The sequence below is a fragment of the Ovis canadensis genome, chromosome 7, assembly GCF_042477335.2.
Source record: "Ovis canadensis isolate MfBH-ARS-UI-01 breed Bighorn chromosome 7, ARS-UI_OviCan_v2, whole genome shotgun sequence".
NCBI classification, from domain to species: Eukaryota; Metazoa; Chordata; class Mammalia; order Artiodactyla; family Bovidae; genus Ovis; species Ovis canadensis.
In genome coordinates, this window is record NC_091251.1 from 55,867,590 (window position 1) to 55,892,422 (window position 24,833).

The 24,833-nt window shown below is 50.1% G+C and overlaps 2 protein-coding genes across 5 annotated transcripts in view; one reads left to right on the forward strand and one right to left on the reverse strand.

The window, feature by feature from the left end:
* The first annotated feature begins 2,601 nt into the window (after positions 1-2,601).
* Positions 2,602-15,296, forward strand: OAZ2 (ornithine decarboxylase antizyme 2). Its single transcript, XM_069596202.1, is given in 6 exon segments — positions 2,602-2,706; positions 11,514-11,589; positions 11,591-11,671; positions 12,820-12,995; positions 13,738-13,823; positions 14,049-15,296. Coding segments are annotated over 6 exon segments (570 nt in total). The 5' UTR covers positions 2,602-2,686; the 3' UTR covers positions 14,180-15,296.
* Positions 15,297-19,971: 4,675 nt separating this feature from the next.
* The window catches only part of ZNF609 (zinc finger protein 609), a 193,939-nt gene continuing 189,077 nt past the window's right edge, over positions 19,972-24,833 (reverse strand). For 2 of the 4 annotated variants that reach the window (XM_069596201.1, XM_069596197.1), the window contains 5 exons: positions 23,969-24,335; positions 22,299-22,474; positions 21,834-22,050; positions 21,324-21,402; positions 19,972-21,020 (listed from right to left, as the gene is read on the reverse strand). In XM_069596201.1, the coding sequence (XP_069452302.1) occupies positions 21,329-21,402; positions 21,834-22,050; positions 22,299-22,474; positions 23,969-24,335 (834 nt within the window). In that variant the 3' untranslated portion in view covers positions 19,972-21,020; positions 21,324-21,328. The remainder of the gene's footprint in view (positions 21,021-21,323; positions 21,403-21,833; positions 22,051-22,298; positions 22,475-23,968; positions 24,336-24,833) is intronic. The other 2 variants (XM_069596200.1, XM_069596198.1) reach the window with 2 other exon arrangements.

Here is a 24,833-nt window from a genome sequence, read left to right on the forward strand (position 1 = left end):
GTGAGGATGGGGTGATGACAGATGAATGAGATGGGGCTGGAACCTGTGATGATGGCTGCTGTAAATAGGGTTAGGGGAGGGATGGGATACAGGGCTCTCTGGAACTTTGCGTGTTGGAAAATCTGCAGTGATCAGTGCTGTAACAATGTGCCACACGTGGCTGTGAAGCACATGAAATGTGGCTACTGGGATTGAGGAAATGAATTTTTAACTCTGTTTCATTTTAATTAAGTTTAAATAGCCATGTGTGGTTAATGGCTAACATATCTGACAGTACAGATTAGAGGAAGGTGGCTCCCTGTGTTTTATGAGTTTTTTACTTGCTGTTCAGGCAGACATCAAGGTGGTCACTCCTTCAAGCGGCAAGTTGTGACAGATCCCTTCTCATTCCTCCACAACGTGAAAACAAAGCACAGGATAGGCAACTCTGGGTCCAAATTCTAACTCCACTACTTAATAGCTTTGAATTAGAACAGATAAATTAACTTGCCTGAATAGTTGGCAAAATCTCATTCCATGTGTAAAATGGGAGTGGGCAGCTGTTATAAAAATTAGTGCTTTAGTAGTATGATACTTGATAAATGGTGGCTATTATTGACATAGTGAGTTACTATCTACTGGTTGGTCAAAAATAGTCCTTTAGGTCAAGGGGTTACTTATCCAGTGATGGGTTGGCAGAAGTAAACTACCCCAGCTCCTTTAGGGAGCAGGAGGATTTCCCAGGTCTCTGGGACTATGGAGATCTTCCCTTGTAGCTCAGATGGTAAAGAATCTGCCTGCAACGCAGGAGACCTGGGTTCGATCCCTGGGTCAGGAAGATCCTCTGGAGAAGAGACTGGCAATCCACTCCAGTATTCTTGCCTGGAGAATCCCACGGATAGAGGAGCCTGACGGGCTACAGTTCGTGGGGTCACAAAGAGTCGGACACGACTAGGTGACTAACCCACCCACCTACCTGGGACTATGAGATGGGTAGGTCAGGGCTGGATTTAATTGTTCAGTTCTGTTGTGCAGTAAGAACATACCTGGCTTGAACATAGAAAAGCAGGTAGGCATAATCATGGGGACGGGGTAGAGGATCTAAAGTGAGCTGAGTATGGGACCCTGAGGGACTAGTTGTGCTTAATATCTAGTGATAATTTGGGCAGTTCTGATTTACCACTTCAGTTTTTGCTGTAAAAACCTTAGTTCATGAGCTCCTGCCTCTCTTCCATCCCTGAATTCCCATCATCTAAAAACCGTAAGCATGTTTTTGTGAAGAGTTATAGTGTCCTAAATGGCTCTAAGGTGGAACATTTGTGACTTGAGGCTACTGTCAACTGGGGGTCATAGTAACCTTTGATCTGGAGTGGTTGTGATCACCCTTTCTTTGAAGACATCTCTAATTCCCTAGTAACTTTCTCCATGGCCTCCCTCAGATTGAGCACTTACCTCATATTATGATGGCCTGCCTGTGTCCCTCTGATCAGATTGTGACATCCAAGGCAGGAACTTTGCCTAGTTGATCATTGAGTATTTCTGGACTCCAGCACATGCCAGGAACATAGAGTAAGTAGCTGCCCAGTAATTTATCAGTTGAATGAATGAATGAATGGGATGTGAGGTGATAGCTGCCCATTGTGAGCCGAGATAATTTGACCGCTCTTGTTTGTAGTCTGGGTTGACAGAGTCAGAGTCAGAAGCTCTGATGACTACTGAAGTGTCTGTGATTGTGGCCTGCAGTCACTGTGATCTGAGGGTTCTGTGCACCGGTGACTGTAACCTGTTGGCACTGATCAGGGATAAGGTTCAGCAGGGCCAGTGACTGTTAACTAGTAACCTTGCATGATTGTGATGCGAAGCTCCTCTGAACAAGTCAGCGTTGGTTCCTTCTACTACTGCTGTCAGGCGACAGCGATCCTGACCCACAGCCATTAAACTTCAGATGACTTCAGTCAATGTTAAGCTTTGATCGTTGCCCTTGAGACCCGTCTGTAAGGTGCGGAGATTGTTGATCTCAGGTGATAGCTGAGGTTATTGATCTGCGTATGAGCTGAGGTAACGGATTTGTGGGTTTGGGCTTAGTCTCAAATGGCACTAATACATGTGTAGTATTCCTAGATCTCCGATTTTGGTTAGTAAAATATCCTCCTGGGGCCTACAAATGACAGACACAGCCCAGCACAGCCCCATGCAAACAAGGGCTAGAGACCAGGACCAAGGCTCAGGAAACGCCGCTTGAAACTCAACATTTCGTTCCGGGCGCTAGACCACCACCACGGCCACGACTCCGCCTGGGCCAGCATCAACCCCGCAAGCGGCTTTCGGTCTGGACGCCCCCTCTCGGCCCCCTCGGTTACCGGGTCCCGCCCCTACCGGCGCCTGGTGCGCCTGCGCGGAGGCGGGGCGGTGCTTTGCCCTTTGTTGTGGGCCCCAGTTTCCCAGGACACCGCGCGGCGCTGGGGTGGGGCTAATGCAGATGAGGCACTTGGGGGCGGGGCGGTTGCGGCGGCGGCGGCGGCGGCGGCCGGGGAGGGTCAGTTGGAGGCAGGCGCTCGCTGAGGCAGGAGGAGGGCTCTGGGCCCGCGGCCTGACAGGGACTTAGCCCGCAGAGATCGGCCCCGCGCGCGCGACCCCACACCTAGCCACTCATCCACCTACCCACTCCCTGCGCCGCCTCCTCCCACCCTGAGCAGAGCCGCCGAGGATGATAAACACCCAGGACAGGTAACGGCCCGGTCCAGGCTCCCCGCCCCCATCCTCCCCTCGTCTGCTCCAGAGGGCCTCCTCCCCAACCACCCAGCCGGTTCTCGTCCCTTCTACAAGGCCCCAGCCGGCCCCCACTGGGTCCCTTCCCTACCTCAGCCACCTCAGTCCGAGCCCCAGCCCCGCAACTGGGCCTTCTTCCGTCCTTCAGTCTCCCTCCCTCCAGCGCAGCCCATCCCCCTCATCGCGGCGTAAAGCCCCCACGGACCGGGACCCAATCTTTCAGTCCTGTCCACATTTCCCTTCAGCCCCGCCGAACGGCGGCCCATTCCCCAAATTGTTTCCATCTTCCCCTTTGAATCCCTTCCCTTATTTCAACTGCATCTTCCAACCAGATGCTGCTTTTATCGCGGCTTCCCCCCACCCGGCCCCCCCGCGGCCCCGGTCTGGCTCCGTCCGTCCTTAAATTCTCAACTGGACCCATTATCCCCACCTGTCACCCTCATCACCCCCCCGCATCCCCCCCACCAGGCCTAATAGTCTTTACAGTGATGCTTGGCCCTCCCCTTGGTCCCTCACTCCAGCTTCATCTTTTCTCTCCCGTCCTCCTTAGACACCCCTTCTTATTAGGCCCCGTTTCCCCTGTCTCACAACAACATCTTTTTTTATTTCTCACTTTGGGCTTGACTCCTGCCTGCCATCCTGTTCCCCCTAACACTCTGCTAAACACTCCTACCCTTTAAACACTTTCTCTCATGACTGCTCTTAGTCCTCCCATCCTAACTGAATCCCATTTCTAGAATATTAGATCACGCACAGAACTCAGCCCATTCAGCTTCTGTTGAAGACCTGCCCTCTTCACCTGTACCTCCAGTACTTTCAAATTAGTCCTCATACTCTGTTCACTGGGCCTTTGCAAGTTCTCTCCCTCAAAACCTGACCCCCGCTTTGGCCCAGGGGTTGCAGAGACAGGCTGCGCATCTTTCTGATACTGAGCACCAGCACTTTTCTAAAGTTGCTTCATGTGTGCTTCCCCCTGTGGACACTCAGCAGAGCTCATTGCTCAGTTTTCCTTTCTCTGCTTCTCTTTTTCTCCAAGGCAGCCCTCGCCATGCATCTCTCCCTCCAGCATATCCCGTATTTCTCCCCCAAATTCTTCTGTGAAATTGTTTCCTAATTCCCCATGATTTTTAACCCCAGCTGCTTATACATCAGGATGGCTTTTATATTTACAAACTGGGTTCTAATTCTCTTCCTCATTGTTTCCCGAGACTTGTTGCTGCCCCCTCCAGAATGAGCTTGAAGTTCATTAGTTCCCCACACCAGGCCCTTTGTCTCCAGATTTGGCCTTCTGGCTTCTGCCTCTCACTTGAGCCTCATTGTTTTACAAGCGGACTCATTCCCTGCAGATGATCCTTAAGTTGTGCCATGGTCTGTCTAGAAGAAATGGATTTTAGTTCCTCTTAAAAATGTAGCCCTCCTTATTGCTTTTCTCCACACGGAGCTCTTAACTACCACTCAAGGTTTCTCTCACACTTGGGTTCCCTTCTTACCAAAAGTGGTCTCTAACTTGCTATTTCCCATTCCTTTAGCAGCCCCATCCTTAAATATTCCATCTGAGTTTTCAGCTTTTTTTTTTTTTTTTGCATCTCAGTGTTTCTCAATCCTAGGTAGGTGCCCATGTGAAAAATCAATCCCTTGGCCCCCACCCTTCAAAGAGCTTGTGTAATTAGCCTAGGGTGGGGCCTGGTATTAGCATATATTTGAAGCTCTCTAATGGGCAGCCAGGGTTGAGAAACATTGCCTCCTCTCCCCTCCCCCGAGAAGACCCTTCCCATCATATTCCTTTAGTGGGTGTCAGCCCTTTCTCCGAGGAAAAGGGTGTTGTCATCTTCAGGGATTTCTTAGTCCTTCTCTCCCAGGAACTCTCCAGAACTATTCCAAGATTTCTCTAGAGATACGCAAGATATCTGTAGCAGCCTCTGAAGTTCTACCTTGTTACTCAGTTCTCAGCCATTAGCCACTTTCTTCTAATTCTTAGACTCTTATCTAGCTCCTACATCCTTGTTCCCTACATGCAGAGTGAAAATTCACTCATTTCCTGGTTTATAATGGTCCCGTTCGATCCAGTACCCCGAACCCCCAAGCCCTCTTTACCTACAGCCCCATTCTGGAGCTGTTTCCTTTTCCGAGACTCATGCTGTCCATCTTCCTCTGCAGTCCCGTATTTCATTTTCTCTAAACCAGTCCTCTGGAGCTGTGGAGGTGGATATACTTGGGTGGTGCTGGATGCAAAAGATGTTGCTTGTGGTAAGGAAGGCTGTGTGTGCTGAGGATAGAACCCAGGTATGAGAGGGCATGATGAAGTGCAGGGGCGGAGGGAAGCTGAGGAACCTGCCAGAAATCCCTGGGCTTTGTGAGATGGGTTTTTCTTTTCTAGTCTTAGGTTCTTGTCTCTGCAGTGGGATTTGGAAAGTGGTGGTGCGGTCTCAGCAGGCCTTCTCTAGAGCCCTCCAGACTGGACTGGTCTAGGTGCCAAGTCCTTTGCAGCCTGAGCCCCGAGAGTTGAGCACTTGGGACCAGTTTATAAGGGTCTTTGCCCACTGTGAGTTCCAGTCCTGGCTTTGCCAATGTGCTTACATGTTAAAAAAAGAGAGGGTTGGGTTCACTCAACTTTGAAGATTTCTTCCAGACTCCTAAGTGGCAAAACAGGCTTGCTTGTCTCCAGAGAACCCTTGCTTAGCGTGTTGGTAATTTGAGGGGCTTGGCTGTGTGAAAGGCAGGTGGAGGGAGGAGCCAGCTGGCCTGCGAGGCCTGGGCAGGAGCAGGGCCTTGGATCAGGCTCCTCCACTTTGGCCTGGGGGTGGGGTGGTGTGTGCAGGGTGTCTGGTTTCTTTGAGTTATGGCAGTCCTGTTTCTATAGCATGTTTCTGAGCCTCCTCTGGCCTGCCCCTAACTTTCTAAAAGGAATCCTGCTAGAGCTCTAAGGATTTGGATTAAGATCCGGATGTTCTTCCCAGTCCGTGTATTGATGTTTTCTGTCCACAGAGGGGCGAGCAATGGTTGAGCGCCCATTGGGTGGGGGATGGGCTTTGGAGCTTCTCTGGCTTCAGTGAAATACTCAAGAGGTGGAGGCTTGGTTTCCTGGAAGAAACAGTTACAGAGGAGCCTGCAGTATGTTTTGAAAACAAGGCTCTTCCTTTCCAGTTTGGTTCTGATCAGTACCTCCAAAATATCAAAATTCCTGATGGTGGGGGAGGGAAGACACTAGTAAAAGAACTTTTATTATGGTTTTCGAGCAACAGGTTTAAATCCAAGTAAATCAAGCTTCATGGACCTTTCTCTCCCTGGATTGTGGGGGCAGGAAGTGTCTGTCTAGGGCTTGCTTAGTACCTTTTGACAGTACAGTGTGTGGAGAAGAGCTTGCCCTGGCTTCATAGCCTTATAATCAGTCTGTGTCTGATGGGCTTTGAGAAGAAGCATTTGGTTCCACAGGTGGTTTTTCGGGGTGGTTGGAGCAGCCAGGGTACAAGGGCACATCCTAGTGACCCTGAGCATCTTCACTGAATGGTTCCCTGAGTAATGGGATTTCTGTCTCTCCCACCAAGAATTTGGTTTTGATTATTCCTTATTTATTGGCACTGTGAGTTGTTGGGTGTGGAGTGGTAGGGAGAGTAAATTTTCCTTTGATGTGCCTTCAAGGTCATCCCCACAGAGAGAGAGAGACACACACTCCTAGCATAGTCAGGAATCCCCCCAAATTGGAGGTATGCTTTAGAAAGCTGTGTGGACTAATAATAGTAATTCCTCACTTTGCCAAGAAATCCAAATTTAGCCTCAGAGCAACTCAGAAATATAAAAAATGGGGACTGAAGTATGCGGTAGGGGAATGTTATATATGTGTATTTCTAGAAAAAAAAAAGTAATTCATCCCTTTGTGAAACAGTACACAGTGTCGATTCAAGTTGATACCATGATTTGGAAGGCTGTGAAGCCTAATTGAAATCTATAGACCAGAAATGGTCAAACAGGTTAGCAAGAATTTTGTTACTTCAAGTGAACAAAATAGGTTGTTTCTGGTTAGCAGCAGCAGAGTAAAATGCTTTGTGTAAGATAACCCTCAAGAAAATGCCCCAGGCCTTTGATAGTGTATAAACAATGAAGTAATTCTGTGCTGGGAAGAGAGGCTGGAACCGGGTGATGAGCTTACTATACAAACGAAATTGAGGTATCGGAAATGCAAAATTAAGATCTGTCTGCAAGCATGATCACCTAGCCATCTCCCCACCTCTGGCAGCGTATGTAATGCTGCCTGCCTTTGGTGGAAAATCTAGCAGTGTCAGCTGTGTAGCGCGATAAGTAAATCTCAGAGGCATAGATATTCTAACTGCCACCATAAGTGTGTTTCTTGTGGAAAATCAACCAGAACCCAGTGTTGCTTTCAGTCTGTGATTCAGAGTGGTGATGTCATTTTCTTTATAATCATGCTTAGCAAGTAGACTCCCTTTGGCACACATAACAGCCCTAGTGAGATGACTTATGCCTGGCACCTGACCAGGCCCCTTTCTCATATGGAAAAGGAATCAGCAGCTGGAAATCAGCCTCTATGCTCACATTAGACTGAAGGTGGCCATTCACCTCCCACCTTTCTTCCTATTTCTCTTTAGCTCAGTGCGATGGCAACCCTGAATTGGTCTCTCTTTGCTGCATAGGGGTTAGTCATCAGAGACCATTTCAGAGTAAGAGCAGCGTGTATGAAGGGTAGTCAGGGTCCCGTAGAGAGAGTTCTGTGAGGCAGGGCTGAGACAGGAATGGGTCAGAAGAGGCTGAAAGAGGGGATTGAATGTAGAATGCTTGGGAATGTGGTTTTTTATGTCTTCGATTGATACCACAAAGTCTGTAATACCAAGGCCATCTGACCCTCTGTCAGGGAATGGAAATCAGAGAGGGGTATAGACCCGATAAGCTTAGACCACTGATTAAAGTGAAACATGGTCGAAAGTGTATCAAGGAGCATGTGAATTCAAGTGTTTGTTTAATATAGCTGAATAGAAACTAGCCATAGAATTACTTTTATATAAATCTCTACTCTGTGTAGCAGACTGTACTCTCTTTAAGCAAACTAAATGTGAAAATCAAAACTTACATAAAATCAATTGGAAGTGATTCTTTAGCGGGAAATCTTTTTATTCTCTGAAGAAATTTTAGGTTACTTCCTTTAAATAGTAAGCATCCTAGAGATTTAAAAATAGGATTTGAATTATAAAAAGTCAGTTTACTAGCATCGTTCCCCAGGAATACATCTAGCATACGCTGCCTATCTGTAGCTGGCGTATGAAATTATAACCTGCTGAGGACATTTTGGACAGCAGTTTCACAGAATGCTTTAAATTAGAGGCAGCAGGATGTGATAAGTCAGTAGCATTCATACGTATCCTGAGGAGTGTTTCCAAGGACATGTCTGATAACAACTGAGAAAATAAAAGCACCAACAGATTGGCCCGGCTCTAATCTCCCATCTCTCTTCCGAATTGACTTGGACACCTGACACCTTCATTTCCAATGTGGTCTTTTTTTTCTTCTTCTCCAAAAGCAGGACCAGCCCAGCTGGATGTTTGAGTTCAGTGTGACACATTTGATTCTCCTTAATCAGTCTGATCTTTTCAGCCTCTAGGCTGAGCTTCTTAAATCATCCTTTGGTGGCAGAGATTAAACCATGTCTGCCCCCAAGTGGAGTCAGCAGGATATGGGGAAGGAAAGGAAAAAGCTGGGCATTGGTGCCAGTAGAAACAAGACTGAACTGAATATGAAACCTCACCTGATTTGGATCTGTGACAGGGAGACTTGGGTTTAAAAGCCTCTTTCTTTTGTACTTAAGTTCCTCTAGGATTCACATTCCTGTTAAGGTTGGTGGCATATTTTGCCACAATATTTTGAACACTTACGAGAAGGCCATTGCTGTGCAATTTTATACCCCTAATTACTTTAGCCACGACATATGTACCCATATCCCTTCCCTTTTCATGTCAGAAATGACAGTTTTGTTTTGTTTTTTTGAGAGAGAGCAGTTTGGCATTTACACAGCAAGTAACTAAAAACAGATCTAATACGATGGGTGATTAAAGTAACGTTTGTGAACTTCTAGCTACTAAGCATATCCCAGACCCCAGCTGTTTCTTGTAGGGAACTGGAGCTGGATCTCAGGGTGGGGACCTGAAACACCCTTCCACCCCCAACTCGCACGCACACACACATACACAGTTGCTTTCTGTGCAGACTTTGTTGGGGAGGAAAGTTCCCAGAATCCTTGTGTGAATGGGAAAGTAAATGATTTGTTACCATGGAATAGACGTCTTGCATTTTATTTGGAGGAGGAGTGAGATCATGACATCAGAAACATCACGAGCTCATGGATGAGTGCTGGGCGCGGGGCAGGCCCTAGGGTTTACTTCTAGGAAGACAGAGGGGCTTCTGGATCTAAAAAAGAGAAAACCCATCTTATACCTTTCAGTGGGTCGGCCCCATCACTTCTGCTATTTGCAAGTGAAAATTTTTCAGAAAAAAGGTGGTGGTTGGAATGCAGGCCAGGGTTGAAAGTAGCTCTCCCATCTAGAGAGCACTGAGGAATAATTTTTCTGGAAGTGAGTTAACACCAGAATTTTAGAACAGCTAGGGCCTTGCCTGGAGAATCCCAGGGACGAGGGAGCCTGGTGGGCTGCCGTCTATGGGGTCGCACAAAGTCGGACACGACTGAAGTGACTTAGCAGCAGCAGCAGCAGCAGGGCCTTGGCGATCTGCTTATTTTTATGAACCCCTGCAGTTATCATGATATACAAGTCTATATCTCAGCTATCTACCCTCAGTTCCTGGCTAGCCCTACTGACCGGTACAAGCAAGCCAGCTTTCTCCAGTGGCCCAGCCTACCTGGTGCTTCTGCAGGAACCTCCACCGAGGCCTGAAGGTGGTCTCCAGGGAATGGGGAGGGACCCATTGCATGAGGGGTGGGTGTGTGCCTTTGCTTGGGGAAACTCCCACCTTTGTCTTCTTTTCTTCTGGCCTGGACACACTATTTTTCTATCCCTTAACACATTGGAAGGTGAGGATTTTAACAACTCATTGTCCCCAGGAGGAAATAGGCCCTGATCTTAAAAACTGCAGTCCTCTGTCATTCCCCTTCTGCTAGTAGCTGTTGGTTGAGGCCTCGTGAGGGAGATGAGGATGCCCTGAGGCTCGCTAGAGGAGGCACGAGGTGGTCATGTGGTTGGTCCCCAGGCGTTGATGCTCCTCTGGGCCCACTTCATCTCCCAGCAAAATTTCCAAGTGTTATTTCAGGCCCCTGGCTGAAATCCTTGAGAGAACAGAGGAGCCGAGCTACAGCGGTGATGCTTTGGGTCTTCCTGGTTCAGCTGGAGTGCCTATATCAGTCTCTTGGTACTGAGGGTCTCGGGACTGTGTCTCTGGCTATTGTTCCATGTTAGGTGTGAGTTTTAGTTCTGTCACTCTGAGCCTAAGCAAAGAATCCAGATGACGCTGTGCCATCAAAAGCAAAGGACAGTGTGCAGAACGGTGCCTCATTTACAAAGGGTTTTCAGGGAACAAAGGCCGTGGTTTATGGTATATGCTGATTTCTGTGGTTTAACTATTCGCCCTATGGCTGATTCAAGCTACCAACGTGCTGTCACTAAACACAACTTTGGTTGGGAAGAGATGTGCACCGTTGGGTCATCTGGTTCCAGCACCCCGCTGCCGCACCCTCCCCAATATGTTACTGCTGCCCTCAGCTGCTGTGCCAGGGCCAGGCCTGTTGCTGAGTCATGGTGTTACATGTACAGACAGTTTTCCTCTTGGCTTGCTTCACTTGCCCTTCGCCTGTGGAGTGAGCCATATCTCAGCCAAAAGAGCCAGTAAATTGGATTCAAAGAAGGCAGTGGAGTAGCTCTGGAGCTCTGTTGGGTCCATCTGAAAATCGTGGTAGCCAGGAAGGGCACACACCTGAAGGCAATAGGGGGCTTCTTTTGGAGCCATTCACCCTCTGTGGCCCAGCTGATGATTGCTTCCTTACTCAGGTCCCAGCATGTCTATAATTCCTCCCAGCAAGCCCCACGCCTGCAGTATACATTCACTTGAGTGTCCCTTCTGACCACACGGGTATTAGCTGAACTCCCATGCATGCTGAGGTCAGATTCCAGCAAAGAAGGGCAACTCTGCTTTTGGTGGTACGCCGGGGACTAACTCAGATAATACTCTGTACTGTGGCGCATCTCCTCTCCAGGAGCCAGATCCCGGGATTTGACTCAGTTCTTGACCCTAGAGGGATTTGAGTGATTTCTTGTTTAGTTCCATTGTTCAGGTCGGGGAGGCCATCATTGGAGACGTGGCCTTGGGACTTCCTCGGGGATAATGGTGCTAGCCCCTGTGACTTTCTAAGCCCCATATGCCTCTCCACCCTGAGGCGATTGTGGAGGCTTGGTGATTATGTCACACAGGTTGTTGAGACACTTAGGGTGAAGAGATGGGCTGGTGGGGGTCTGGGGCTCTCTGCCTACCAGGCAAGCCAGCATCTGGTTCCTCCCAAGGTCTGCCTGTGTCATGGGGATTTGTTTGATGTTTGATGGGGGCTCCTTTGGTCAGGCATCCAGCCTGATCCTGAGCCCTGCGAGCTTCTCTGTGCCTCCGTAGGACGGTGGGTTTGCCTTTAAGGAGGAGTTCTGAGAGCTGTAGCGGGAAGGACCGGGGCAGTTGAGGGAGAACCAGGGCAGGGGTGGGTGGAATGCTGAGTTAAATCTTCAGGACTTTGATTACTGTCTCACTGTCTTTATCTCTTGCAGTAGTATTTTGCCTTTGAGTAACTGTCCCCAGCTCCAGTGCTGCAGGCACATTGTTCCGGGGCCTCTGTGGTGCTCCTGATGCCCCTCACCCACTGTCGAAGATCCCCGGTGGGCGAGGGGGCGGCAGGGATCCTTCTCTCTCAGCTCTAATATATAAGGTAAGGGTACTATGGGATGGAAGGCTTGGAGCAGTGTCCTCCTCAGACACTGCTGAGTGGCTGCTTAAGGGCGGCGATGGTTTCCCTTAGTCTTCTGAGTCTTAGGCCAGTAGTGGAACTGGGGAGGACTTTGAACTGAGGCTGCTGGGAAGCTTTTGGGGAGTACCAAGCAGATGCCCTGTCTTCTCAGCTTAGGTCAGCTCTTAAGTGCTGGCTCTGGGTCCTGAGTGAGGGGGCACAGCTAGGGGGAGGGGGGCTGGTGAGTGGAGGAATGCACGCGCTCTTGCTGGTGCAGCTCTTCATTTTCTCCTGAGAAATGCCAAGAGCCAGGAGGGCTTTTTCCTTTGTCCATACCCAGGGCATGGGGTACCGCATGTTGCAGGGTTGGGGGTGGTAATGAGAGGGTCACCCTGGCAGCTCAGGGCACAGCCCAGTAGCTGTTGAAAACCCTGGGACTCTGTTCTGAGATTGGTCTGGGCTGGGACATTTGCTATCTTTTAATCGGTGAGCCCAGAGGTTGGTTTAGCATCTCCTGGAGACTGGCACTGAGGGGTGGCAGGGCAGCTGAGTCCGGGGCTCTTGAGACGGTGGTAGGGGTGACAACATGGACTCTGCAGTCACCCGGAGCCAGCTTGGGTTGACCTGAGCCAGCTGAGCCTCAGGAACATCCTCATTTGTTTCTGATGATTCTGTTTCAGAGGGAAGGGAAATAACACAATATTGGGGGGACAAGCATGGCTTTCAGTTGGGGAGACCCCATTTGAATCTCAGCTCTGCCATTTGCTCACTGTGGAGTCTTGGGTCAGGTCCTTAATTCTACTGGGCCCCTGGTGTCTTAGGTTTAAAGTGGGGATGCTGATGCCTACCTCAAGTGCTTGTTGTAGTGATGGAAAAATGGGAAAGTACCTTGTACAGTACTTGACAACCAGTGGGCTCTTGGTAAATATCCCCTTCCAATCATGCTGGGGTTTAGCCACCCAGTGAGTGATGGCTCCATTTAGGCAGCATGTTGCTCTGATGTTCAGTGTGGCCTGTCACATACTGCCCTGAAGTTGGCCCAGGAGGGGTCCAGCACCACCTAGGTTGGGGGGCATTTGATGTGGCCAGAAGCAGCAGTGACCTGGTCCTCTGACCTGATCTCCTCCCAGGACGAGAAGCTCACTGTGACCCAGGACCTCCCTGTGAATGATGGAAAGCCTCACATCGTCCACTTCCAGTATGAGGTCACCGAGGTGAAGGTCTCTTCCTGGGATGCAGTCCTGTCCAGCCAGAGCCTGTTTGTAGAAATTCCAGATGGATTATTAGCTGATGGGAGCAAAGAAGGGTAAGGAGCAAGTGCTGGGCAAGGGCTGGAAGCCTGCTCCAGAGAAGGGCATGTGCTTCCTGGGGGCAGCAGATGGCCAGCCTTCTCCCGTAGCTCTCAGCTGCCCAAGTATATACGATTTTTTTAAAGGTTAGTGTTAGCCAGTAAAATGGGCCTATGATAATGAAAGCAGATCATTATTACCACATTAACCAAATTATTGTCATATAACGGTGTGGTTTAAACGGCCAGAAGCTCAAAGAAGCAGTGGAATTTCATTGGATTGGGCAAGGCCCTCCAACCATCCAGTTGTGGAAGCAGCAGTCCTGAGGATGACGTTCTTGCGAGTGGCTCCAGCCTCTTGAAGTCCTTTTAGGTGGTGGTAGGGCCCAGAGTTCCTCTCTGCAGCAGGTGGTCACCATCAGACTTGGCAACTTTGGAGGGCCTCTGAGAAACTGGGTTCTCTTCCTAGGCCCCATACTTTCTTGTAAATTGCATTAAGTTGGCTAGTATTAATTTCAGATGAAGAACCTTTATTCCTGGGAGAGAGAATTCTGTAACAGTTTTCTTAAGTGATTGTGGTTTATTTTTTTTCTGAACTCAGGGCTCCTGAGGTCTTGAAATAGGAAGTTCTCCTTGAAGCTTCCCTATTTACAGTGCTGACTGTAAGCCTCAGAAAAGCCTTGGGAGCAGGGGGTATAGAGGGATGGGGTGAAGTCCACAGGTGGCAGTGGGCTTGAGTGGTTTTCTTTGCTTCTTGCAGATTGTTAGCACTGCTAGAGTTTGCAGAAGAGAAGATGAAAGTGAACTACGTTTTCATCTGCTTCAGGAAGGGCCGGGAAGACAGAGGTGAGGGGCTGAGCAGCTTGAGACCAGGCTGGGGAGGGAAAAGGGGGCCTCCTAGTGAGGTGGGGCTCCTGAGTTTGACATATAAACCCTAGGAAATCATGGGATTGGTTGTGTCCAAATTTAGAAAAGGCCAGTGCATTTATTCCATCTTTGTTTTGGGTTTTCCCTTGATTTAGCCTAATTTTGTTTCTTATCAGAATCTTTTTTTTACACTTTTTTCTACAGCTCCACTTTTGAAGACCTTCAGCTTCTTGGGCTTTGAGATTGTGCGTCCAGGCCATCCCTGTGTCCCCTCTCGACCAGATGTGATGTTCATGGTTTACCCCCTGGACCAGAACTTGTCCGATGAGGACTAATGGTCAAAGAGGATGCTTTGCCCAAGAGCCACAGTGAGGGAAGCGGGGAAGTTAGGCAGCCCTGAGACAGAAGAGGGAGCTTCTTGCTGTCCAGGGAAGGACGCTGAGGGGCTCAGGGTGAGGGTTGCCTATTGTGTTCTCGGAGTTGACTCGTTGAAATTGTTTTCCATAAAGAACAGTATAAACATATTATTCACATGTAATCACCAATAGTAAATGAAGATGTTTATGAACTGGCATTAGAAGCTTTTTAAACTGCGCTGTGTGATGTGCTCTATCTAGCCTAGGGGAGGCCACTGCCTAGAGGGGAGGGACTGCCTGCATCCAGGGGCCAGGCCTGGAGGGCTGGGGACAGCACTGTTGGGCTCAGGTTACCCTGCGGTTGGGCTTTCTTTTTTGGTTTCTAAGACTTGTGTATTTTCTTTCCTTGCTTCCTGCCACCCAGGGGACTCTGGAGTATAGGCTTTCAGCCCCCTGGGCAGTGTCCTTCTATTGTTTTTTGACACTCCACCTGGGCTTCTCTCTGTGCTTTTGTGTCTGACCTGGAGAAAGCAGGTCTGACCCCTCCTTTACAGCTTAGTGTTATTCTGGCATTTGGTTAAGCTGGCTTAATCTGTTTGTTATCAGCGCATTCAAAATAGGGGCATTGAAGTTACTCCTACCACCAGGGCTTTATTTTGGGGGTGCTTGGGTCTTAAAAAACACTAGCCAAACTCCAATTCTCAGATTATGGCCAGGAGTTCTTGCTCTGGGCTGCAGGCCTAGGCCCCAAGGTGTCTCCTTCCTAGGGTCACGAACAGCAGAGAGGAAGAGGAATAGCGACTCAGGGCCTGGGGGTTGTGGGGGAATTTGCTGTTAGGGACTGGATGCCTCTGCCTGGCTGAGTCTAGCGCTAACTGCCCCCTCTCCCTAACAGGCTCTGAGTAGTGCCTGAGACCCTGTTCTGCGGGCTCTCGTGTGGGACTGAGGGTGTAGAAGTGGCCTGCCCTTTTGTTTTCACTGAACAGCTTGTTCTAAGGGGGAAGGAAGGGGGAGAGATCTAGATTGGGTGAGGGGGGCGGGGGTGTCAGGGAGGCAAGTGTGTTGTGTTAGTGTGTCAATAAACTGATTTAAAGTTGTGGTTGGTCTGTCCTTTACTCTTCAACCAGGGCCGGCTTCCTTCTACTGTTGTCTTTTGAGTCTAGAGCCCAGCAGGGGTGTGATACACGCTTCTCAGGAAAAAAGCCGCCTTGCATCAGGACAAACGGCTGAGGTCTCTGGGGCCACATTACCATGCGAAGCAAGGGGTTGCTAGGAGTCTGGGACAGAATGCTGGAGCCCCCTAGAGACAGGTATGTACACAGAGCTTCATCCAGAATAGAGGCTAGACATACCAGGACCCAGCTTCTTTTCTGTCTAGAAGGCCAGGTCCTGAAACTGGGTTCTGGCTTTCACACAGAGCTGCCTGACATTCCTGTTCCTGGGGGTGTCTGAAGGAAGTGGAACTCACCTTTCCTAGGAAGACTGTTTTCCTTTTGGAGCCCAGGGCCCTAAGGCACAGCTGCCCTTCCCCTGTACCACCAGCCTGATGAATCACCTCTCAGTGGCACTGGAGAGGGACAGAATCCTCTTCACCTGTGTGGTCTTAGTTTCTCAAGGGTTTACTAGTGTGTTTGTTTTTTTTTTTTGCCTTTGCTTCTGTTTTCCCAAAGGAAGTATTGGGCATGTTCTACCTCCTACAATGCTAGAACTATTTACTTATTGTTGAACTGTGGCTGTCCTTATTTTCTTTCTGAGTCTTTGGTGCATTATCACATTGTTTGTGGAGCTACTGGACCAAGTCATTAAGCTTGGACCCTATATAACATTTATGAAAAGAAGTGAGTTCAACACCTCCATCCCACGTGGTATTAGTAGAGAAAGTCTGGGCCTAGGGATTTCCCTGGTTGTTCAGTGGTTAGGAATCTGCACTCCCACTGCCAAGGAGCATGGGTTTGATCTGTGGTCAGGGATCTGATCCCACATGCTGTGCAGTGCAGCCAGAAAAAGTCTTGGCCTAGAGATGAATTCAACTGAAATGTGAAGGACTTTGAAAATGTCTTCCACTGAGCAGAATCTGAAAAATTGACTTTACAAGTCATTTGTAAAGTCATTACAAGTGAGATATTTACAGTGCGAATCCATGTGATGGCTGACAACGGCCAAGTTAATGTAGGCAGTTTAGGATTCAGATTGAATCCTAAATTGAAACCCGAGGAATCTACAAGACAGAGATAAAGAACCAGGAAAAACAGTTTTCTGTTTGCAAAGCTAGCAGAGTGGACAGGAAACACACCTGGGACTTTGCTGCCATCTGCTGGTAGATCCTCTTTAACACAACCAGAGTTAGGCTGAATTGGAAACCTGGGCACTCAGCTCAGGTTTATTTATCTTTCAAAAATAATAAAACGTTTGCTAGATGAGACCACTGGCAGGACAGAAATATGGTATCCAAATTCTGCACTCCAATTAAAACAACTTAGAAGGTGAAATATCTTGGGAGTGGGAGGGTGGAGTTGGAAGGGGAGATATGTGAAAGGCAAACTAAGTCTAAATTTAAGAACAGGGACATTAAAAACTTTATTCAATAAATACAACAAATAATTTAAAAATATACTTCAGTTCCAAAGCCAATTAAGAAAAGGAAGGAGAGAGAAAGGGAAAAAAGGGGAGGAGGAAATTAGAGGGAAGGGAGAAAGTTCAAGAGGTGGAACAATGGTTTGGTTGGGCTGCCTTTCTGAACATACCGCCCTTTGAAATTCTGATCAAATGCTCTTGACCCATAAGCCCGTAGCCCTTGTTCTGATGCGGTTAGCCAAAGGAGTCCACCGGCCAAGCATGACGCTCTGGGCTCTAGTCAGACCAACTCTGGTGACTAGCATCTAGGGGGGTGTTCAGTTTCCCACTCATTCCTAAAAATCGTCTAACTCCCAGGCAGGTTTAAGTAGTGCAAACTTAGAGAGCTCCCAGCTGCATAGTGTTTCACAGCGAGTGTGAAAGCCACTCACTGGTGAGTGTCCAAAGCCACTTTGGTGAATGGGATCAATGGGGGCGGGGTGGCTGGCACGGGGCGACAGGAGAGGCCAGGGCCCAGGATAAAGCTCCTGGGAAAGCCTGCGGCCAGGCCAGGGAAGGGCTGCAGGGCATGTAGTCTGGACACTGGACTCAACAGCATGCCATCAGCCAGGGAAGGTGGAGCTGAGGATGCATATGGAGCAGGACCGCAAGGTCAGGGAGCTGAGGGAGGGTGGGATAGTGAGGAGGGGAGAGGCAGCTCAGCAGCAGACTCCGGGAGAAATAACCAGCAGCCCTCACAGATTTGTGATTGTCTCTTAAAAAGATTTATTTTCTCTTCTTGCCTGAATGTACAAAGGCAAAAAGAGTACAGTTTGTATATATATATATTTATATATATATATAAAAAAACAAGGAACTTGGTAATGTACACTTTACAGAAGGGAAGAATCAGGAAGACTGAAATTAAATCCAACAGAGCAACGCCAATGGAACAAAAGCTATGAACAGCAACACTGCCCCTCCAGCCCGGGCCTCCAGCTCGCCCCAACCTGCTCCCAATGGGGGGCTGAGCACCAAGGCAAGCGGGTGGGCTGGGGCAGGAGGGGCTGGGGACGGGGCCTGGGAGGGGCTCAGTCCCAGGAGGGGCCCATGGCAGAGGATCAGCAGAAAGCTTCCTGGGATGTCCTAATAATAAACAAATAACGAAGGCCCAGAATTAGGGGGCCAGCTAGCTGCCCAGTTGAATCCTGGGGGCATCGGAGTAGACACTTGAGATGGGGATAAGGTGTGTGGGATAACGAGTGGCCCGTATACAATGACACTAGCCCTTCTGTGGCCTTTTCCTCCCGCTCCCAAGACCAAGCCTCCCACCCCCACCTTGGAGCCTGGAGAGAAGAGATTCAAGAGGCATCATTTCATTTCATGGGTGCCCTCTTAAGCCTTCTGCATGTGGTCCGTTGACCTTGAGATGTGTGGAGGGGGTGAGGTAAGAGAAGGAAATATACATGTATACATACATGTACAGGCAAGGAAAGGGAATGAAGGGAACTGGCACAACTTAAATGAGGAGGAAGCAGATTTGAGTTCTAAAGAGCAGGTCTCCAAGCCTTGGCTGTCCTACTTGGGCACGAGGCTGCCTCCCTCCAGCTTCTCTGTGGGGCTCGGATGAGCTGTGTCTGTCAAGAGAACTGGGCCAGGGATAGCTCAGACAGAGACTTGGTCTGGTGACCTCAGCCCTTAGCAGCAAACTCGTCCAGCCCTTGCTGGGGTGAAGTGGGGTGGGGATCCTTGAGAGTCTCATGCCTATGACTGGGTTGCCAGTGCCACGGGTTCCCCGCCTGTGGTCCTCCTCCCCAGGGGGAGAGGCTAGAGGGGGACAGCAAGCCCTTCACTCAGTGCTCCTCAAGGCTCTGTTTCACCCGTCACTGCTGCTGCTTCATGTCACACTTCAGGGAGGGACGACAGGCCTGGCAAGGATCAGGGACCAGGAGGATCAGGAAAAGGCAGCGCTATTCTGCCATCGATGCTCTCACCTGCTCTTCTGGGCAGCTCAGCTCCTGCTTTTCAGGATGTAAGGATCAAAAAGCCAAATGTTTTTTAAGGGGGAGAGGAAAAAAAAAGCTGTTCCCTTCTGCAGAACCCAAGGCTGCCCTGCTAATACAGAAGTTCCTCTTCTCTGTAACAGAACAAAGTGGAACGGGCAGGAATCCCGGGCTATGGCTGCCCAACGGAAAAGGAAATTACTCCAAACGGTTTCTTCACAATATGTACAGAGCACGCTGTAAGACAGCGCCACAGATACAAAACACACAATATTTAAAAACAAACAGGAACAGAGATGGGCCCAGGACTCCACCCAACAGGAGCCGGGAGGGCATGAGCAGGCTAAAATTTAGAGCCATCTTTTGGGTGGGGACGACTCAGGTGAGGTGGGGTGAAGGTGTCCACACCGACGACTTCCACGGGTAAAAGGGAAGTCACTGCTCAGAGCACGGCCCAAAAGGACAGTGAGGGGCAGAAGGACTGAAGGGGACAGGGAGGCTGCTCAAGGGCCCGCGAAGAGGGCTAGGTCAGCGGGGTTCGGGAGAGGGCTCAGAACCCAACCTGAACAAAAACAAGGACATGGGAACCTAGAGGAAAGGTCTATAGATCAGAGGGGCCTCTCTTGGGCAAAAGACCCTGAGCCTCTCTAGAACAGGGCTCCAGGGATCTCGGGAAGCAGCCTCTGCTGGGTGCTGTGCTAACTGTCTTCCGTCTCCATGCCCCACACTGTCAGAGCCAAGCCCCTGCTCTTCAATGGTCGTTTTTGGCACTCTGGTCACAAAGACTCGTCTCTAACCCAGGTTGGTGTCTGTAAGTCTTCATCTCTCAGTCCAGAGGGTCAAGGAAAGACAGGAGAGGAGGACAAAGGGATGATATCTCAAACACAAGAGCTAAAGCTCCCCACACCTTGGGGAAGAAGCGACTGTAGTAAAGCTACCAGACCACCGTCACTTTCCCAGGACAAACAGCATAACGCCTGGACTGGACTGCACTTCTAAGGAGAGCAGAGAACTGCCTCTGCCTCAGGGCACAGCTCCACTGACTACACCCGGTGGCTCTGAGAAGTAATGGCTTGCATGTGTTGTCCTAGGGTCTAAGGGACAGACAGACGCCCTCCAAGGTGCAGTGTTCCCTAAAACAAAAACGTGTGTTACAAAGAAACACGGCTCATATTGGCACGTATGGGGCTACAGGCTGAGCTATAGGAAGTCATGTGGTTGTGTACAGAGAAACTGGGCTGGACAGAATTGGACCCCTTGATGAGGCCGACACTTGGATGGCTGCTTGGACAGGACATCTCTCAGAGGGCTAGGCCTCCCAGGGCTTGCCTCCCGGCAGACTCCAAAGCTCCCCATGCTGGGGGAATACGATTTTACTTGCCTGAGTCTTAAAAGCCAAGCAGTGGAAAAGAAGAAGAGAGATGAGATGCCCCTGGGAAAGGCACCAAGGGGTCGGGAGGAAGATGAGGAAAGGGCAAGGGGGGAGGCTAAGCAGCAGCAGGACTTGGTGGGATGCAGCGTCTCGTTCACAGACTCCGTTCATGCTCCAGCTCTCGCCTGGAATCCCCGGGGAGCCCGGTGCTTGGCCTCGGGACCCCAGCCCTCTGCCACAGTGGGCAGATGCGTTGGTCTCCCTTTCCAGGCTGGGCTCTGAGCATTTACATGTGCTCATGTGAGAGGGGAGAAGTCTTCACGTTTGAAGACCTTGTTTTCACAACTGCAGAGAAAACAGCCCCCAATTTCTTTCCTGAGATTCTAATTCCTCCACGTGCTGCCAGTTCCCAGGGCCCAAACCACTGGGGAGATGCAGGGTCTGGTGATGGTGGTAATGATGGTGAGGGGTATGGCTGCTGTGCTGTCTTCAGACCTTGCCCAGTGCTGGGGGCCCTCCCTGGGGGTTGGTGCTGCTCCGGCGGCTGACCGGGGCTTGGGGAACAGAGCGGTGGCTTCTCTGGGCTGAGGCCATGTTCCCCTGGTTGCTCCCCGTGCCTTCATCTCCACAGAGGCCACGACAGTCACGGCCATGGCCAAGAGAATAAATATTTTTGCTAAGTACCAGCTCTCCAGCTCCTGAGGAAGACGGAGCGTCGGGGAGTCCGGGGGTCTGGTGGAGGCGAGATAGCCAAGGGTCTGCCTTCAGTCATGGTGGGAACGGCAAACAGGATGAGCAACACCATTTAACTGATGTCTAAACGGCACCTCCAGCACCTCCTTGGGTAAGCCAGTCCGCCCGTGAAGCTGACTTTATCCGGGCACTTGGTATTCTGCAAGGGAAACAGGGACAGAGAACCAGGTGCTCAACCGGCTGGTAAAACCACCACAAGGTGGCGCTCCAAGAAAATGAGCTGCAGGGGAGGCCGGTCCTGGTCCCCAGGGGAGGCGCGTGGCCACAGCCCCTCTCAGAGGCTCCCGGGGAAACTTCAACAAGAGGCTTGGCCTGGGCTGCTCCATTTCCAGACCGCAGCCCAGAGATGGCTTTCACTGAGGCTCCACAGGGATTCTGTGATCCAGGTATCAACTATCCCTGCTCTCTCTGTGTTGTGTCTCTGAGTTAAACAGTTACTCACCATTCTCACCTCCGGGGGGGTGGGTAGAGTGAAGGAGTCGAGCCTTGCTGGCTGGCAACAATGGCTGTAGAAGAAAGCCCTGAGTGAGGAGGAGGACAAGTTAGTGCAGCACTTGCTCTCTCTGCCAGCTGGGCGGGTGCTGGGAGGAGTTTCTTCAATGCCTAGCTCCACTGAGTTTTGGGGTGCTGACAGAAGAAACTCTGATACTTGGCCAGATCTAACAGCTGGGGATAGACAGTTAGGCTCTGTTTTTCAGTTGCTTGTTACTCTTTGGCTGTGGGAACACCTGCTCCTTATTCTTCTGAATATCAAAGTCAATTTTCTGGAGGAGTTTGAGAATCCCTGAGCTCCAAGGGAGGAAGTAAATGTTATGATTATACTGATTGTCTGCAGGAGGCTAGGATTCTGGACAGATTGGAGGCTGAAGGGTAAGAGGAGGAGGAGGGGCTTCTTGCCAGGGCCCCCTGCTCTGGCAGCGCTACTGGACGGCAGTGGGGAGGCGAGGCTTACCTGCTGCATAGGGTAAGTTGTACTGTGCTGGGAGCAGTGAGTACCCCAAGTGGTGGTGATGGTGGTGCGTGGACATCAGGCGCTGAGAAGGGGAGGTGCGGGGCCGGTCAACACTCCTTTCACCCCCGCCTGCTCCCCCGACGCTGCTACAGCTGCCGCCACCCCCAACCACCCCACAGCCTCCCCGATCTCTCTCCTGAGAAGTTTTATCACTTATCTGGAAAGGAAAGCAGACACAAAAGCTCTACTGTGAGGCACACACGTGAAAGCAAGATGCCCCGAGCCCACACTTTAACTCCTTAGAGATGCAGGACACCCAAGAATCAAGGAGGTGCCCGGGGGAGCTCAGGTCAGGTCAGCCACAACACACTGCTTCTGGGACTCGAGCCAGCCCACCTTCTCCCAGACCCTGGCTCTACCCTCCCTGGTCCCTGACAGTGGCCAGTGTCTCTGCGCGTCCCTCACCGTGGGAGACTTGCTCTTGTAGTGACTGGCATGCTGCTGCAAGATGTCCAGGGCTTTGGACTCTGAGCTGGATTTACAACTGACGCTGGGGCTGGCTCGGGCCTTGTCAGCATCTTCACCCCCCGAGACCTTGCTGCCATATGGGGAGAAAGAATAGCTGGAAGGCAGGTAGGAACCTGGGAGAGAGAAACAAAGCAGTCAGAGAGATGGGCGAGAAGGAGAGATTCTGCATCAGTGAGCCTGGTGAAGCTCAGGCTGAGGGGTGTTCCACCACAGTGTCTTTAGGCTGAGACTCGTGTGTCCTTCCTTTACTGAGCTCCGGAGGCAAACAGCTAAGGGATATTAGGAACATGGCCCTCAGTTTCTGGGGAATCACCTTCCTTAGAGCCCGAGTCTCAGATTCATCTCCAAGAGGTGCTACAAGTCATAGGATCAGAAAGGTCATTGGATTTGAAGTCATGTCCTCGGGCTCAAATCTGACCTCTGAGACTTACCAGTTGGGTACCTCTGAACAAATGAACAAGTTCATTAGCTCAAATTAACCTTCTGAGGTTCAACTTCTTGACCATCAAAATGAAGATACTAATACTGATTTCACAGGGTGACAGAGAGGATTAAATGAGACAATGTACATGAATCACATAGTCCAGTGCCTGGCCTAGAGCAAGTACTCATCAAATGGAACTACGGTTTTTATACAGAAGGACTGGGGTAACAGGAGAAAGGAATACTGCAGGAAGAGACAATTTCCTATTTCTGTTTGAAAACCTCACATGTTCTACTTAGAATCTGCCTTAAAATGTCAATATCAAGACTGTTTGAGCTGCTTTTCTACAGTGAGGTGGGAGCTCCAGAAAGTGAAAGAAGGGCTCTTCAGCCAACAGAGATCAGTGAGTAAAGGAAGGATTTCCTTCTGACTAGTTCAAAACCACTCAAACTCCTACTCTGTGTTGCCCTCCCCTCCTCGTATACTCCATGGCAGTATAAGAGCTTATTTTTCCCAAACCGAACCTTTCCCTCACTGGACCTCCCCTCCCTGACTGCCTGATGACTTTATGCTAACCACGGTCTTGCAAATGAATACATGCATTCTCCTGATGTGAATTTTTACTTTGTTCCACGTGTCTCTCCTGCTGCAGTTAAGTTGTGAGCTCCTTGAGGGGACTGGAGTAGTCTCCTCTACTTCTTTTATTTTCCCCCCAGTGTCTAGCACACTGCAAAATATAGAGTATGTGGTCTTCTTTTGGCCATACGCCAAGGCATCTTAGTTCCCTGACCAAGATAGACCCCTCGCCCCCTGCAGTGGAAGCGGAGCCTTAACAGCTGGACTGCCAGTGGTTAAGTCCTTAAAGTATGTGCTTGGAAAATCCCAGCTGAGGGAAGATGCCTCTGGTAGATGGGGTTTCGCCTTCAGTTATCCACAAAAACTGACTGCAGAGTCAACCCTCTACCTGGTGCAAGGGAGGAAGCAGTGGTCCTACAGAATGCAAGTAGGGGTCACTCAAGGAGCTCAGGGTTAGAGTGTCCACAATACCACATTCACATCAGAGTTACCATCTACCTGAGCCTCAGTAGCCTTAGCAAGAAAGCTGAGCAAGAAAGCTGGATTTGAAATCTGCTTTGTTTCCCTTCCCAGTGACCAGAGCAGCAGGTGGGCTGCGGTGCCGTACCTGGGTAGTTCTGCATCATCACGGCGGGCATGCCACGGTAGCTGGGGTGGCTGGGGTCGTAGGACTGGCTGTAGGAGTAGCCGTGCATGTAGGGGATGTAGGGCTGGTGCTGGGTGAGAGGGGAGGACACAGGCACGTGGGCACTGGGCCGGGGCTCCTTGCCCCCGAGGCGGGATTCCTCTGACGTGGGCAGCTTGCAGTCACTACTTGTGCTTTCCTTCCCATCCTCCTTGGGAACAGAGTCCTTACTCCGACTCCTTTCCTCCTTCAGTTTGCGGTCCCGCTCCTCTTTCCACCGCTCATCCTCTGGCTTGATGTCCGAGTACTTGGCAGGATAGACATACGTCCACATCCGGGGCTCTGCTTCCTGCAACAATCACAGAATGACGTGAGTGTTGTACAGGTAAGACAGAGAGAGATTTCAAGCCCAAGGTCCCAGTAGAAACACCAGAGCAAAGCAGACAATACCAGACACCTGGGGCACTTCGGGACCTTGGCCTCTACTGACCTTCGTTCAAAATCAACTATGGTCCCTCCTGCTTAAATGCCTGTCCCCTCCCCCCAACAAAAGGATATAAAATGTGGGGAAAGAGAGGGAAAAATCCACTGGTGGGTCTTCTCTATGAGAAAACAAGCATTTGAGGGAAGTGACTGGAAGAAGCTGTTCCTGCTCCAAGGATATTTAGGTGGCTTCCCTTCTTCAGAGCAAGTCTGGGGGCAGAAAGCTGTAGGGGCCCCTCCGCTCGGGGAGGGCAGGCTCACTGCAGCACCAAAGGGGGCCTTCCTAAGCCTCATGAAGAGAGAAACAAGTAAGACCAAGCTCTTAGTTCTAACTCTGCCTACAAAATCTTTTAGAGAGTAATTC